Genomic DNA, 14356 nt, shown 5'->3' with positions numbered 1-14356 from the left:
AAGACTTATGCTGCCCCATGGTAAATGCAGTTCAAGAAGTACTTCCCTAAGAACATCGCTCTGCATGCATTAACTCCAAGGCTCTGCTGTTTGCATGATGTTGGGTGGTAGTGGATAATTTTCTGGTATTCGCTTTGAGACAAAAATCTGCTTTTATATAAGCAGGTTTTCAAAGACTGTATGAGTGGAGAGAGAAGATTTTTGCAGAGCAGAAATCATGTTTTGTTCCTGCAGATAATGTGGACTAAAGACCTGGAACTATCTTGCTACATGAAAGACTAAGGCTTTTCCTTTTGTAGGTGTAACTGCAGTGGTTACACCAGTTACTGCCCCTGCTTGTACCCCCCATCTCTATTTTGGATGTCTATAATGGAAGCGGGGAATGTGTGTGCTCCTCAGCTCTACAAACCACAGCCCAGTCTGTTACAGCTAACACTGATGGCAGTTTAAGTTAAATTAATACATCAGTCTGTGAACTGTGGCTGCTGCAGAAGGTCTTGCAGAGTTCATGTACCAGAACCCTGAATTAAGCTTTTCTAGCCCTGTTTGAGGGTGACAGACGTGCTGGTCCCAGCTGCCAGCAAGGAGTCTCTTCCCTGCTGTGCATTTGTGTGGGAGAAGTGGGGTTCTTGCCATCAGGTTGAGTTGGATGGCTCATGAAAAAGTAGTGTTCAGTTTTTGTGCTTGCTGTGTGACCTCTCCCACTCCTCCTGGAGGAAAAGTGTCTGTCAGGAGTAAGACCATAACTGAGTGCAGGGCATATCCTTGGTTGGGATGTTGTTGATCAGCTCAGACAGCTGATGAGGTGTTGGAGGCAGAGTGTGAAGGCCATGTACTAAATGGACTTGTCTCTTTGCTCATCGTGTGTAGGCCGGGACAGTGATCTGGATTGGAATCCTGGTTTACACGGATCCTGCTGGTCTCCGCACCTACCTCACGTCACAGGTCACTGAACAAAGTCCTTTGGGTGAAGCAGGTCTGCCTCCTATGCCTGTTCCTGGAGGGGTCCTACCTGCTGGCGACCCTAAGATTGATCTCTCAGTCTTCCCGTCGGACCCTATACAGCTGTCAGAAAACCAGACGCAGCCACGTGAGCAGAAGTCAGGGCTGGAGTCCCTGAGCAGGCTGGAGACAAACCAGCACACTTGGGCCCAAGGACCAGAGGGCAAAGGGAATGGACAGACAGAGCTTGGAACTGAAGCAGAGGTTACCTGGGGAGCAGAGGATGAGGAGATTTGGAGGAAGCTTTCCTTCAGACACTGGCCATCCCTCTTCAGCTACTACAATATCACTCTGGCCAAAAGGCAAGTGGGTTGGCATCGTGTGCCGCAGGCACTTTGGAAGACTGACCTCAGCGTTTTTCTTTCTTCTGTTCTTCGTCTTTCTGAGTTAGATAATTTGTGTTCCACGTGGCTTACTCCAAATGTGTCTTCAGGAGGAGACTACTAAACAGGCCGTCCTGTGCACTGCAGAGGTGCCAAACTCTCCAGGGCTGTTTGAGAATAAGGGTTGTGTTTCTCTCTGTGCTTGTGGATTGGGTTACTTGCTTGTTGTTTTCCTTCACCCTCAAGGTGATGTTTAGAATTTTGTAAAACAATATATGATCATCTGTAAGTGATGGGGATGGCCCATGTGAGGAATAGAGAGACATCTGAGCTGAAGAAACTTCTTGGTGAGATTTTCTGACCTGCAGCATACAGGGAACTGGACCAGATCATTATATCCTTACTTAAATCTGTGTGATCCATTTGAACTCATCAGTAGTTCATTCCACTGTTGGCTCTTAACCTCTCCCACAGAGTAGAGGGTTAAGACCTGGGAAATATCTTTAAAGAAAAATATTTCAAAGGAGGTCTTTAGTTGAGAATACCTAAAACTACTGGACTGAAAGTACGTACTGAGACCTACCTTGGCTTCTAATGAGAAGATGAGCTATTAGGATTTTCGTGTCTTTTTGTGTGTGTTGTTCCTAAGCTATTCTCATCTTTCCATTCCTTCAGATACATCAGCATCCTTCCAGCAATCCCTGTCACGCTGTATCTGAACCCACAAGAGGCCTTAGAAGTGCGGCATCCCCAGGAGGCTAACCGCTACCACCCCTTCTTATCTTCAAGCAGTGGGAAGCTGGATGCTGAAGCTCAGCCTGACCAAGCTTCATCCAAGCTGCAAGGGCACCAGGATGTCACTCTTTACAAGTAAAAGAGTCCTTGATACAGCCTTCTGACCATGCCTTAACTCCCTTGGAGACACGGGTAGCTCTTTGGCTGTTTGGTTCTTCTCCTGGTGGGAGACCAAAAAATATTTGTAAAGCTTCAGTGCAAAATCCTGCAATGCTTGGGACACTCTAGCTCAGCTAGCGCAGCATTAAATTATCTCTCCTGGCACTGTTTTTCTCAGCAGCTGAGTTCCCTGGCAGGAGAGGGTGTGTGCATCCCAGGTTGTTAGCACACATGATGCATTACGGGGTTTATCACTGGGTAACAGGGATAGGAGTTCGTCTTTGGGAATAAATGTCGTGATTCAATAATGCTTTATTGGGTGTTGGATCAAACTCTCACGCATGCAGGGACCTTCCTTTCCTGTTGAGAGGACGGGCACACAGCTTGCTGTCTGAATCTGCAGTTCTCCTTTGGCTGTGTTGAATGCACTTTATATTATCCCAATCCCCATCTAGTGTTTTTCTTACTGTCTTAATTGCTGTGTACTTTTCTTATTGAAAAGTCTGAAAATCTTGTTGAAATTGACATTTCCCATTAAAAAAAAAATCCTTAATTTTTCCAGAAATCACTATAGCTTATTGGAAATTTTTCTCAGCTGAAAAATCTAGACCAGCAACGTGTGTAATACTTTCACAGTATTTTTCAAATTCTGTCCGTGGGCTAGTAGTTGGATCTTTTATCTCACCTTCTTTTTGTCTTCGTGTCTGTTTGTCTCTCCCACCAGGGTGGCTGCTCTGGGTCTGGCCTCGGGCATTATCCTGGTCCTCCTGCTCTTCTGTCTGTACAGGGTGTTCTGCCCCAAGAACTATGGGCAGAATGGGCTCTCGCACAGCAGGAGGAAGAGGGGGGACCTGCCCTGTGATGATTATGGCTACTCCCCACCTGAGACAGAGATCGTCCCCTTGGTTCTCAGAGGTCACCTCATGGTAGGTTGGACGGGTGCAGTCCTTACAATAAAGGCATTTTACTGACTTGCGCCACACATCATCTGTTTTCTTTGGTTTATTTAAATACCAGCTATGCAGCCTTAGCATAATGTAGCCATGGAGGCTAACATCCGGGGCGAATGCTATATCTTGTAGATATGTAAGACATTGTAGCCTGAAGTTTCCTGTAGGACTTTTCCATTTCTTCCTGAGACTTGCTCTGAGCTTTTTGCAATTGTGGTTATTTCCTTCTCTGTGTAGCCAACTGTTGGCTTTTATTGGCTGGGCTGATCCAGCCTTCTTTTGGGGTAGCTCTAGATTCCTCATATGTAATGCCTACTGGATCCTTTTTTCCTTCTTCCCAAAAGTTAGTGCATAGGTTTGGGCTGTTAAATATTGTTTCCAGTGCTAAAAGCATCCATGGGTTTGTACAGAAGTGTGCTGCTGCTCTGTTCGCTCATTTTTTCTTGAGGGGAAAGTTGTTTCTTCCCATTCTGAGATGAAACAAAGTGCTCGGGCATCCAGTCAGATGGAGTTTGAAATGCTGTGCCATATCTTCCAGAGAAGCTGCACCTCTGTTCCTGATGCTGCCATCTTTTTGGGCTGTACTTTGTCAGGGAAAGGGAAGACAGACCGAGTCTGTCTGATTTGCAGCAGTCTAGTGCACATCTAGGACTCTGAGCAAAGATGTACTCACATTCTCAGAGTATCTCTAGGTTGCTAAGCCAGCCACGTAGTTTTGACATAAAATTTATCATCTCTATAGTTCCTCAGCCACACGCAAGGAGATTGGCAGAGTCCAGAGGCCTTGGTGGTGCTACGTGCTCAGCTGTGCTTGTTCTTCCTTCCCAGGACATCGAATGCCTGGCTAGTGATGGGATGCTGCTTGTCAGCTGCTGCCTGGTGGGCCAGATCCGTGTGTGGGATGCTCAGACCGGTGACTGCCTCACCGTTATTCCCAAACCAAGGTATGCGTTGTCTGTACTAAGTCATTCAGCTGTGGGCAGGTCCCTCCACAGTCGCTGCTCAGCAGCTGGTGCAAACCCCTCTGTGAGAAATCACCCCTCTCCAACAGTAGAGGTGGGAGAACTGACCTTTTATTACTGTGTTTTAGGTTGCGAAGAGACAGCAGTGGCATCTTTGATTACCAGGAAAGCTGGGATCATAGTCCGGATGGGAAGAATGGTCTGGACGACTCTTTTGAGAACAGTCACCAGCTCAAAAGGATGCTCAGCCCCCCCCAGCCTCCGCTTTTCTGCGACCAGCCAGACCTCACGTCTCTCATTGACACGAACTTCTCTGAGCAGGTGAAGGTGGCCGAGTCAGAGACGCGGCTCCGTGCTGTGGGCAGTCGCCAGAAGGAGACCGGGTATGACTTTAGCAGCCTGGTTGGTAAAGTGTATGAAGAGCACGGCACCTCCAACTGTATGAACTTCACTGGCCTCTCAGCCCCACATGGACAGGCTGGCTTCTGTGCGGGGAGCAGCAGTCCCCGCTCCCTGCGCTGCGGGACCGAGGAGGGAGGCTGCAGCAGCCGCAGAAGGAGCCTGGGGGATGAGTCCTTTACAGGATTTGACAAATCGTCACCGCTTCCTTCCTGGGGAGGAGACTTGGAGAGCTCTGTCTGGAGCCTGGACCTGCAAGGGAACCTGATTGTGGCTGGCCGGAGTAATGGGAAGCTGGAGGTGAGGAGCGAGGCTCAGTGCCAGCCCGGGCACTGGGTGAGCTGCCGGCAGCTCTTTAAGACTGAAGAAGCTTAAATATTGCCATGTCATTAAGTAATGTTGCTGGTCAGTCATGAAATAAGATAAAATGAATAGGAATTCTACAGGAATGATACAGGTTTTGAAGCAAATTTTAATTGGAAATTTAAATCTCCTCCAATGAGAAACTTTTAGAATTAGGTTAATTTCAGTTTTGGAAATTAAGTTAGAATTTTCCCTTCAAAGTAAATGCAGGGTTTTTTTTAAACAGATACATCCTGAAATAGCATTTTTAATGATTTTTGACCTGTGCTGCATGTGAGTGGCTCTCATTCTTCCCAACAAAGAGGGAAGGCCAGGCAGGAAAACAGGCAGGCCACTCCCATTTTTTTTCTTTGTCCTTTAAGTGTGCTGTTGAGCTCAAATACCTTCTCCTGAGCAGCTACCTTGAGACACTGACTGAGTTTTGCTGCTGAATCTTGTCTCCAGTCCACATCACAATATTGTTTCAAAATCCAGTACACTTCCAACTCAGAACAGGGCAGATGTGGGGCTGACCAGGAGTGAAGAGGGGTGCTGCAGAGCTGGGAATGGGGGGGCATGCAGCAGGAGCCTGTGCTGTCACAAGGTGTGTGTGGTGCACCGGGGCTAGTGTTTGTTGTGACCCTAGTGAGAAAGGCATGCAGGTTTTGAAGTATTAATTAAAATAACATTTATTGGCAGTTAACGCTAGAAGGAAAAAGGATAGTGTGATCTTGGGTCCCTCCCATTGCAGGGAGCCCCACGTTGTGCAGTGTTGGTCAGACCTCCCGTTTGAGCAGGGCACTCCATGCAGATCATGTCCGTGGAGAGGTCGGCCAGTGCTGTGGTCCTTAGACCTCTTACAGGATTTTCTTCAAAGAAAAGAATTCTATTTATCATTTCTGCTGTCAAACAAGACGATGTTCGCTTGAGAACTTGCTGCTTCACTTCGAGATAGATAGTAGGATATTGATGATTGTAATCACTAGTGCCAAGTGGGAGCTGCCTCCAGGCTCCTTTGTTAAGATCAGACAGCTAAGGGGGCCAGGGGATATATGTGGCACAGCACAGGTTAGCTGTTACATGGATCACGAACTCCTTGATGTACAACGGTCTTCTGGTCGGGATCACAGCAGTAACCCCTTCTCCTTCCAGGTTTGGGATGCGATCGAGGGGACCCTCCGTAGCAGTAATGATGAAGGTCAATCTGGCATCACAGCGCTCGTCTTCCTGAACAACAGGTAATGGTGTTTGTGCTTGGTGATCTGGAAGGGGAGGAGAACATGTGGTGTAAGCCAGGACCCCAGCCCTGACCCTCCTGCTGTGGAGGTCGAACAGCTCGAGATGGCAGAAGCTCAGTGGGGAAGTCTCTTCCTTCCCATGCATCTACCTCTCAAGCTGGGCATGGTGGAGCGAGCTTTCCTGGGTCCAGGTCTGTTCTGGCAGCTGCTTCCTCTTCATACAGATACTCAGTCTTTCTAGTAGCTGAATACCCAGAATAATTCAGGGCTGGGAGGTGGGGCCTTTGGATCACTGGTGTGTGTGCTGTTATTCAAGAGGCACTGCCACCTGCCAGTTTATCCTGTGGTCTGAGCTTAATACAATTTTTGAGCCCTCTTCCTTACAATCAGGAGTGCCTCCTCACAGGGGGAGCCTGCGTGGTTTGTGCTCTGCCTCGGAAGGTGTCTGGTCTCAGGGCTCCTCACCCTGTGAGAGTGGGGAAGGGCCTCTCCTCATGTGCCTGTGTTTCTCCCTCAGGATTGTCGCTGCCCGGTTGAATGGCTCTTTAGATTTCTTTTCGCTAGAGACACACACGTCCTTGAATCACCTGCAGTTCCGAGGTAAGCAGGCATCCGAGCGTGCTGTGCACTGCCCTGAGCTCCTCTGAGCCTTCTCCTCTTCCCTTGCCTTCTTGCAGCTGACTCTTCCTCACACCCACTTCATAAGCTGTTGTAGTAATGCTCTGTTCCAAAACACCCTGTGCTGCAGGATGCTGAATCAGCTGCTGTGGAGAGGCGAGGAATACTTTGGGAGTTCCCTATGCAGGGAGAGCATCTCGAGTGCTGGTTTTCTCCAGTGCATAGGTCTGGAGGCTGAGACATGCGTTCCAGGGTCAGCTCTGCCCTGTACCTCTTTCCCACTTCTCACTTATTTTCTCCTTCAGCAAGGTCTGTTCTCACTCATTTGCACACTATATAGCCCCACACAATCACAATATAGCTCAGGGCCTCGTCACAACCACGACACACACAAAACTAGTCCGTGGCGGTAACTGGTTTGCAGTGCAGTGGCTCCTTTGGTTCTGGAGTGGCCTGGAGGAGAGAGAAGCCCTGGTTTTACTCCAGGAGAATGGGTGCATTCCTGGAGGGATGTCCTGGGGTCTGCAAGCTGTAGATCTGGAAGTGGAGCAGGCTCTGCAGGAAAGGGCTGGCTGTGGAAAGGACTTTTTCCCATACAGTACAGAGAGTCTTGTGCCCAGCTGTCTGTTCTGCCTCTGACAAGGGTAATCGCAGAGCTCGTGGGCTTCAGGGACCTCAGCCGTGCAGAAGAATTACTGTGTAGGTAGGGAGTTCTGCTGCTGAGGACCCTGTCGAAGACCCTCACTCCAGTTGTTCATGAGCGCTGAGCAGCTGTAGCTTCTGTCAGTGTCAGCCAGAGTGCCGAGTGTTGGCTCATCGGAGGACCAGGTTAAAATTCCTTGAAGTTCAGCGTCCAGGCATCCCTGATACCGCACCATTTCTGGGTGATATTAGTCTTGGAGCGCAAGGCTGTGTCTGCTGCAACAAGGACTTACCTGCTTGTCTCGCCACAGGAGCCCCAAGCAGAAGCAGCATCCCGTCTTCCCCCGTGTTCAGCAGCAGCGACATCATCATGTGTCAGCTCACCCACACCGTGTCCTGCGCCCACCAGAAGCCGATCACGGCGCTGAAGGCTGCGGCTGGACGGCTGGTCACGGGGAGCCAGGACCACACTCTGAGAGTAAGGCTAAGCAGAGCAGGAGATCCTCTTGCCTTAGGGCTGGGTGACTTCATGAATATCAGGGTCTGGGTTCTGGGCTGTCCCTTGTCTTCTCCTTGTCCCTTCCAGCAGCAGCTGTCCCCTTCAGCTATGCAAGTTGCTTCCCTGCCCTGTCGCTGCCTGACAGGCATTACCCTTTTCCTGTGTCCTTGGCAGCAGCTTCCAGTGCCCTCACTGAATTGCTGACAGGCTCTGGCTCTGCCGTGAGTAGCGGGCAGCAGTAAGGAAGATAGAAACAGGGAGATCTATTGCTTCGTTAGCAAGAGTGGTAAGACGCAGGCAGTATCGCTGTGCAGCACAGCTGCCCTGCCGATGCTCACATCTGCCTCTTCTGCCCTGCAGGTGTTTCGGCTAGAAGACTCATGCTGTTTGTTCACGCTGCAGGGTCACTCAGGAGCAATCACAGCTGTGTACATCGATCAGGTAAGGTGCAGCTGGGTCTGCACTGGGAAGAACAGCCTTTATATACGGCTGCTGAGCCAGTGGTTCAGCCGGAGGGACCCAGCTGGGACTCTCTTCTGGTTTGCGCCTGGAGAAGTTGATGTGGGCTTCTCTGAGGACACAGAGGGTTTGCTGGCTGCTGTGACCCTGTGCTCACCAGAATTGCATTCTGTTCTATTGTATTCTACTTTATTCTATTCTATCCCATTCTATTCTATTCCATTCCATTCTATTCAATTCCATTCCATTCTATTCAATCATATAGTATTCTAACTTATTCTATTCTATTTCATTCTATTATATCCTATCCTACCTTATTCTATTCAGTCTAACCTATCCTATTTTATTTTATTCAATTCTATTCAGTTCTGTTTTTTTATTCAATTTTATTCAATTCTATTGTATTCAATTTTATTAAATTTTATTCCATTCTATTCTATTTTATTCTATTCCATTTAATCCTAACCTATCTTATTCTATTCTATCCCATTCTATTCAATCATATGCTATTATAACTTATTCTATTCTATTTCATTCTAATATATCATATCCTACCTTACTCTAACCTATCCTGTTCTATTGCATTCATTTGCATTCGATTCAATTCTGTTCCACTCTGTTCCAACTTATTTTATTCTATTTCATTCTATTATATCCTATCCTACCTTATTCTATTCAGTCTAACCTATCCTGTTCTATTGCATTCATCTGCATTCTATTCAATTCTATTTTATTCAATTTTATTCAATTCTATTCAGTTCTGTTTCATTTTATTCAATTCTGTTTTATTTTATTCTAGTCCATTCTATTCTATTTGATTCTCTTCCATTCTATTCTATTTTTTTCTATTCTGTTCTATCCTATTCCATTCTATTCTATCCTATCCTCTTATTTGCATTCTGTTCTATTGTATACTAATTTATTCTATTCTACTCCATTCTATTCCATTCTATTCTATCATATGCTATTTTATTGCATTCATTTGCATTCTATTTTATTCTATTCTACCTTATTGTATTGTATTCTATCCTATCCTATTCCTTTGCAATACAAGCTGAGCGAGTATTTTCCCACCCAGCTGACTGCAAGCGCAGCAATCCCTTTCCCTGGAGGTGGTTTGTCTCCCTGCCCTGTTTGGAGCAGGAAAGCCCCGTTCCTGCTGTACCCGTCCTGCCAGGATGGCAGCTCTGACACCAGGGAGCCTCTGAAGGCAGAGCCGGGAGCACCAGGCTGAAACTGGCCCAGGAAATGTTCCCTGCCCTGTGAATGTCTGCCCTCCAGGGGACCGGCTGTCTCCTGAGGGAGGGAGCAGAGGCTTAGCAGAGCTGACACAGAGCCTGCACTGCCAGGGCTGGAGAGGTGAGCAAGGCTAACGACAGGGCTCAGCAGAGCCTGCCCTGCTCTGCTGTGAGCCTCCAGGGAGGCTTTGTGTACCAGGTCCCCTTGGAAAGAAGAAGGAGAGCCACACCTGTGTGCTTTACAGCTCTGTTTAAATGAATTTAGGTTTCTCTGCACCTGGGAGTCCTGGTGGGCTTGGGGCCTTGTTACCTCCAGCCTGTTGGAACACATGTACAAAGGCAAGGGAGCCACCGAACTGGCAGCTCCGCTTTCCATCCCTCATTCCTGTGACCTCCCTCCTGGGAGCATGCCCAGAGCACTGGAACTGCTTGTATACAGAACTGGCTCATGTGTTCAGCGGCTTCGCGTGTCTGTGGCACTGCGAAGCCCTGGGGTGCAATGGCAAGGGCGCTGTCCTCTGAGATCCTGACCTGGTTCTGCCTGTGTCTTTGCAGACGATGGTGCTAGCGAGTGGAGGCCAGGACGGTGCCATCTGCCTTTGGGACGTGCTGACGGGGAGCAAGGTCAGCCACATGTACGCCCACCGAGGGGACGTCACGTCCCTCACCTGCACAACATCCTGCGTCATCAGCAGCGGCTTGGATGACGTGATCAGCATCTGGGACCGCAGCTCGGGGATCAAGCTCTATTCTATCCAGCAGGTTGGTAGGCGGGGAGCAGCCAGGGAAAGGTTAAGGGTGCTCCTGTGCTTTTCTGGACCCCACCAAACCCCACAGACCACCTCTGCTGGGCTTGTAGTGTGAAGGGATCTGTATTTATAAACTCCACCTGCTTTGGAAAACTTACCCCTTTGTAAACATAACATGCAAGAGCTTGGAAAAGACCAAATCTGTTGCTTGGCTAGACTGCGCTGTCCCACTGCGAGGCTCAGTGGCTCCATTCCAGCACATGTGCACCCGCGGGGCTGGGCTGGCAGAGGGGCTGCGGCTAAATGGCCTCTCCCCAGCCACAGCAAGAAGCTGCCTGCCAGAAGCGGTGCGGGCAGGCTGCTGCCCTCCCTCACGGAGGAGTTCCTTCCGAGACGCCTGCCGCAGGCTTGGCTCTCTGACCTGCTCTCGTTCCACGCAGGAGATGGGCTGCGGCGCCAGCCTGGGCGTGATCTCCGACAACCTGTTGGTGACGGGAGGCCAAGGCTGCGTCTCCTTCTGGGACATCGGCTATGGCGACCTGCTCCAGACCGTCTACCTGGGGAAGAGCAACGAGTCGCAGCCCGCGCGGCAGATCCTTGTGCTGGAGAATGCCGCCATCGTCTGCAACTTCGGGAGTGAGCTCAGCCTGGTCTACGTGCCCTCGGTGCTGGAGAAACTGGACTGAGGAAGGAGGGGCAGGCACTGGAGCCTGGGTGGAGGGAGGCAGGTGGGACGGGGCGCCCGGCCCCCTTCCATAGTTGAAGGCAGCCTAGGCGGACAAAAGGTGGGCTCGAGGCAGCGCCGCGCTGCTGCCCGCAGGCAAGGGGATAGGGACACCGGCTCCATCGCTCTGTCTGTACCTCCGTTGCCTTTCCTCCTCGTAAACCGGACTCTTGCTACCCAAAGGTCTTCAGGGCCCCAGCCCTCCTCTTTGCCCCTCTGCCCCATTTCCCTCCATCTTCCATGCGGTTGCCGGGGCTCCCCAGGGGTGCGATGCTCCTGGGGCTGTCCTGGTTGGCGCAGAGGGACACGGTGGAGTGAGGGTGCGGGGGGTGCCACGCTCCGCTCCAGCATCCTGCTTGGGACAGGACAGGCGATGGGGCCGGCATGCGGTGGCTCCCCAGAGCTGACCCGCTGTCTGGGGGAGACTGAAGGAGGAGCAGCGCAGGGCTGGGGCAGCCTCGCTGCCTGTTACCTTGTGGTAGCTGAGCTAAGCTGGGCCCAGCTCTGTCTCGGCAGGTTCTGGCTTAGTCGCAGTGGTGCGGGCAGCGGTGCCCAGCCTGCCTTTGCAGGGCTGTCCCAGCCCAATGCCCGCTCCCGGGGCACAGGGGACAGCCCTGCACACCTGGCCTCCCCCCACCCCAGGCCAGAGAGGAGCAGCCGGGGGCTGCCAGCCCTCGGTGAACCCCTGGCACCCAGTGCCACCATCACCGCGGTCTGGCCGTAGCCCCTCGGCTCATGGCAGCAGCGGGTCCATGTTGGGAGAAGGATGGGGTTGATCTCACCTGGGCGCTTGGCTTGGCCTCCACATCAGGAGAAGGATGGAGCTGACCTCACCTGGGCACTTGGCTTGGCCTCCGTGTGCCTTAGAGCATGGGCAGGGCCCCCACCTGCCCGGCTCCGGGCTGGCCCTGCCCCATGCGGGCTCCGTGCTGCAGCAGTCCCTGCCCTATTTATTTATATGCTGTATATATTTATTTATTATGGCAGGAGAGCGTGGGACCAGCGGCCCAGCAGTACCTGCGCCCACATGCCTGCCCTCGCTCCACCAAGCTGCCATGGCAGAGCCGCCCTGGCACTGGACCTGCTCCCACCTTTCTCCTTTGCCCAGTTTGCAGCAATAGCACCTTCCTCCTCCTCCTCCCGCTGCAGGGCCAGAGGAGGATTTTCTCAGGTTGGGAGCAGGCCGGCAGCCCTTGCCCCCATCCTCCCTGCAGGGAGAAAGCCCTGGGGGGCCGGGGGGAGCTGGGAGGGCTCGGGGGAGCAGTGGGGACCAAAGGGCCCTGCCACTGGCGGCAGCCCCCCACCCCGAGACACTGGGCTTCTCCTGTGGCGTGTGCCGGGGCAGGGGGGGGAGCTCAGCTCCCCTCCCCAGTTGCAGTACAGGCCCCACTCCAGCCCCAGGCAGCGAGAGGCAGGGGGGCCAAGCCACTGCCCCCCCAAACCCTGCCCTGGCAATGGGGGGGGGGCACCAGCCTCGAGCAGAGCTGGGGCCGAACCCTTCCTCTACCACACTCTTCCCTCCAGTAAATGCCGATGACGTCTGTTAATTGAATCCTGGTGATTGTAGAGGCAGCACCATGCCAGCCCCCGGGCAGGCAGGAAGCCCCCCTGAGCATGGCCGGGGAGACCCAAGGCCTGGGGGCTCCCCTGGTGGGGGCCATGGGGTAGCATTCCCCCCACGCCCCGGCTTCCCCCTCTGCCTCGGGTGGCCTTAGCCCGGCTGTACGCTTTGTACTGTACAGGGGACGCTTTTTGTACCAGATCCTGTTTTATAATCTGTCCGAGGACACCACCATTAAACAGAACTAACCCAAGCGTTGCTGCGCCGCTGCCGAACCCCTCCTGACCCCCCCACCCTCCATCACAGTCCCATCCCCCCCCGGGACCCCCAGGACCAGGCAGGGAGCTGAGAGCCCCCATGCCAGCAGAGCAGCACTGGGGCCTGGCCCAGCTGCAGATCAAACTCTTCTTTATTTTAGTAGCAAAGAGCTGAAAAAGTCAGTTCTAATTGGAGTCAAATAACATGGCGAGCGCCAATGTTACACCTGTACAAAGCAGAAGGATTGGGGGGGGTAGGGGAAGGCAGACACCCCCCCAATGCCCCCCACCCCTCAGGGTACCCCAACCACTGCTGCCTGGGGTCCTCCCATCCCAAACTGGGGGTCCCAGGGGAAGGAAGCACCCACAGGGCAGGGGCCCAGGGCTGTAGTGCTGGGTCTGGGGGCGGGGGGGGGGGACAGGACACACAACACACACGGCCCCCCCCTCACGTCTTGTTGAGGGTCCAGAGGGGGTCCAGCATGCTGAGAGGGTCATCGCTGGGCCGGGGCCCCCGCAGCCCCTCGCCTGTCTGCGCCTGCAGGAAGTTCTGCTTGTTCATCCGCTGCTTGCCCTTGAGGGAGGCGTCCAGGGTGAAGGCCTCGGGTGTGAGGGAGGCCAACAGCTCCAGTGAGGAGGTGGGGGGCACAGCAGGGGGGACCACCGGCTCCCCCCCCGGGACTTCGGGGCTCTCCGCTACATGGTTGCTGCTCTCAGGGTCACCGGGTGGCTCAGGGAGGGGCGGCCCTGGCGGGGAGGGTTCAGGGAGGGGGGCACCCACGCCATCCAGCATGCCGTCGGGAAGCACTGGTGGCATCGCCTGGGTGTCCGTGGCATCAGGTGGGGGGACAGGATCCAGCAACCAGACCCCCCCTTGCTCCCCGCCAGCCCCCCCAGGCTTGATGCTCAGCTTGGCGATGGTGGCCTGGATAGAGCTGATGGGCATGTCCCCACCCAGGACCAGGTCCTGGGGGTCCTGGTGGAAGTAGAGCTGCGGGAGAGAGGCCCCATGAGCCCTGGGGGGGTGATGGATATCCCCCACCCCCCACTGACCCTGCACCCACCTTGAGGGAGGCACTGTTGGTGGCCTTGGGGACAGCGGGGGCTCCCACGCCGTGGCGGTGCAGCACTTGCTCGGCGTGCAGCAGGACGGCCTCGTAGCAGAACTTGAGGTGGAGCTGCAGGGAAGGAGGGTGGCGTGGGTCAGTCCCCGGGGGCTTCAACCCCTTCTCTCCCCCCCCCTCCCCCTGCGGCCCCACTACCTTCTCCTGCAGCATGTGCTTGCGCTGCTGCCGCATCCGCTTGACCAGCTGGGCCAAGTCGGGGATGCCGTTGCCCGCCTCCACCTCCTGCATGGCGGCGTAGAGCAGGCAGAAGGCCCCGGTGCGGCCCACCCCGGAGCTGCGGAGAGACAACCCCCCCACCCCGAAAAAGGCTGTGACAGGCCCCTGGGGAGGGGACGACAGGGACACAGCACCCCATGCCCCCACAGGAGCAAC

At 53.2% G+C, this 14356-nt stretch overlaps 2 protein-coding genes and 1 long non-coding RNA gene across 3 annotated transcripts in view; 1 reads left to right on the top strand and 2 right to left on the bottom strand.

Annotated features, from left to right (window-relative positions):
- SCAP (SREBF chaperone) overlaps positions 1 to 11011 on the top strand; it is a 65347-nt gene extending 54336 nt beyond the window's left edge. The window contains exons 14-24 of the mRNA XM_010562006.1: positions 871 to 1304; positions 2001 to 2195; positions 2944 to 3145; positions 3998 to 4113; positions 4260 to 4830; positions 6025 to 6110; positions 6628 to 6710; positions 7682 to 7848; positions 8230 to 8310; positions 10122 to 10328; positions 10756 to 11011. Coding sequence (XP_010560308.1) covers positions 871 to 1304; positions 2001 to 2195; positions 2944 to 3145; positions 3998 to 4113; positions 4260 to 4830; positions 6025 to 6110; positions 6628 to 6710; positions 7682 to 7848; positions 8230 to 8310; positions 10122 to 10328; positions 10756 to 11001 — 2388 coding nt within the window. The 3' untranslated portion in view covers positions 11002 to 11011. The remainder of the gene's footprint in view (positions 1 to 870; positions 1305 to 2000; positions 2196 to 2943; positions 3146 to 3997; positions 4114 to 4259; positions 4831 to 6024; positions 6111 to 6627; positions 6711 to 7681; positions 7849 to 8229; positions 8311 to 10121; positions 10329 to 10755) is intronic.
- Positions 11012 to 11400: 389 nt separating this feature from the next.
- On the bottom strand, positions 11401 to 11932 carry LOC104828375. The gene is made up of 3 exons (XR_774012.1): positions 11874 to 11932; positions 11497 to 11821; positions 11401 to 11464 (listed from the first exon to the last, which is right to left on the bottom strand). It is a non-coding gene; the product is annotated as an uncharacterized LOC104828375 (long non-coding RNA).
- Positions 11933 to 13149: 1217 nt separating this feature from the next.
- PTPN23 (protein tyrosine phosphatase, non-receptor type 23) overlaps positions 13150 to 14356 on the bottom strand; it is a 19104-nt gene continuing 17897 nt past the window's right edge. The window contains exons 24-26 of the mRNA XM_010563368.1: positions 14120 to 14258; positions 13922 to 14035; positions 13150 to 13848 (exon numbers count right to left, since the gene is read on the bottom strand). Of these exons, the coding sequence (XP_010561670.1) occupies positions 13306 to 13848; positions 13922 to 14035; positions 14120 to 14258 (796 nt within the window). The 3' untranslated portion in view covers positions 13150 to 13305. The remainder of the gene's footprint in view (positions 13849 to 13921; positions 14036 to 14119; positions 14259 to 14356) is intronic.

Source organism: Haliaeetus leucocephalus, unplaced genomic scaffold, assembly GCF_000737465.1.
Source record: "Haliaeetus leucocephalus isolate CR32 unplaced genomic scaffold, Haliaeetus_leucocephalus-4.0 Scaffold0, whole genome shotgun sequence".
NCBI classification, from domain to species: domain Eukaryota; kingdom Metazoa; phylum Chordata; class Aves; order Accipitriformes; family Accipitridae; genus Haliaeetus; species Haliaeetus leucocephalus.
The sequence above is the reverse complement of the archived record's forward strand: the minus strand, read 5'-3'. Positions and strand labels throughout refer to the sequence as shown.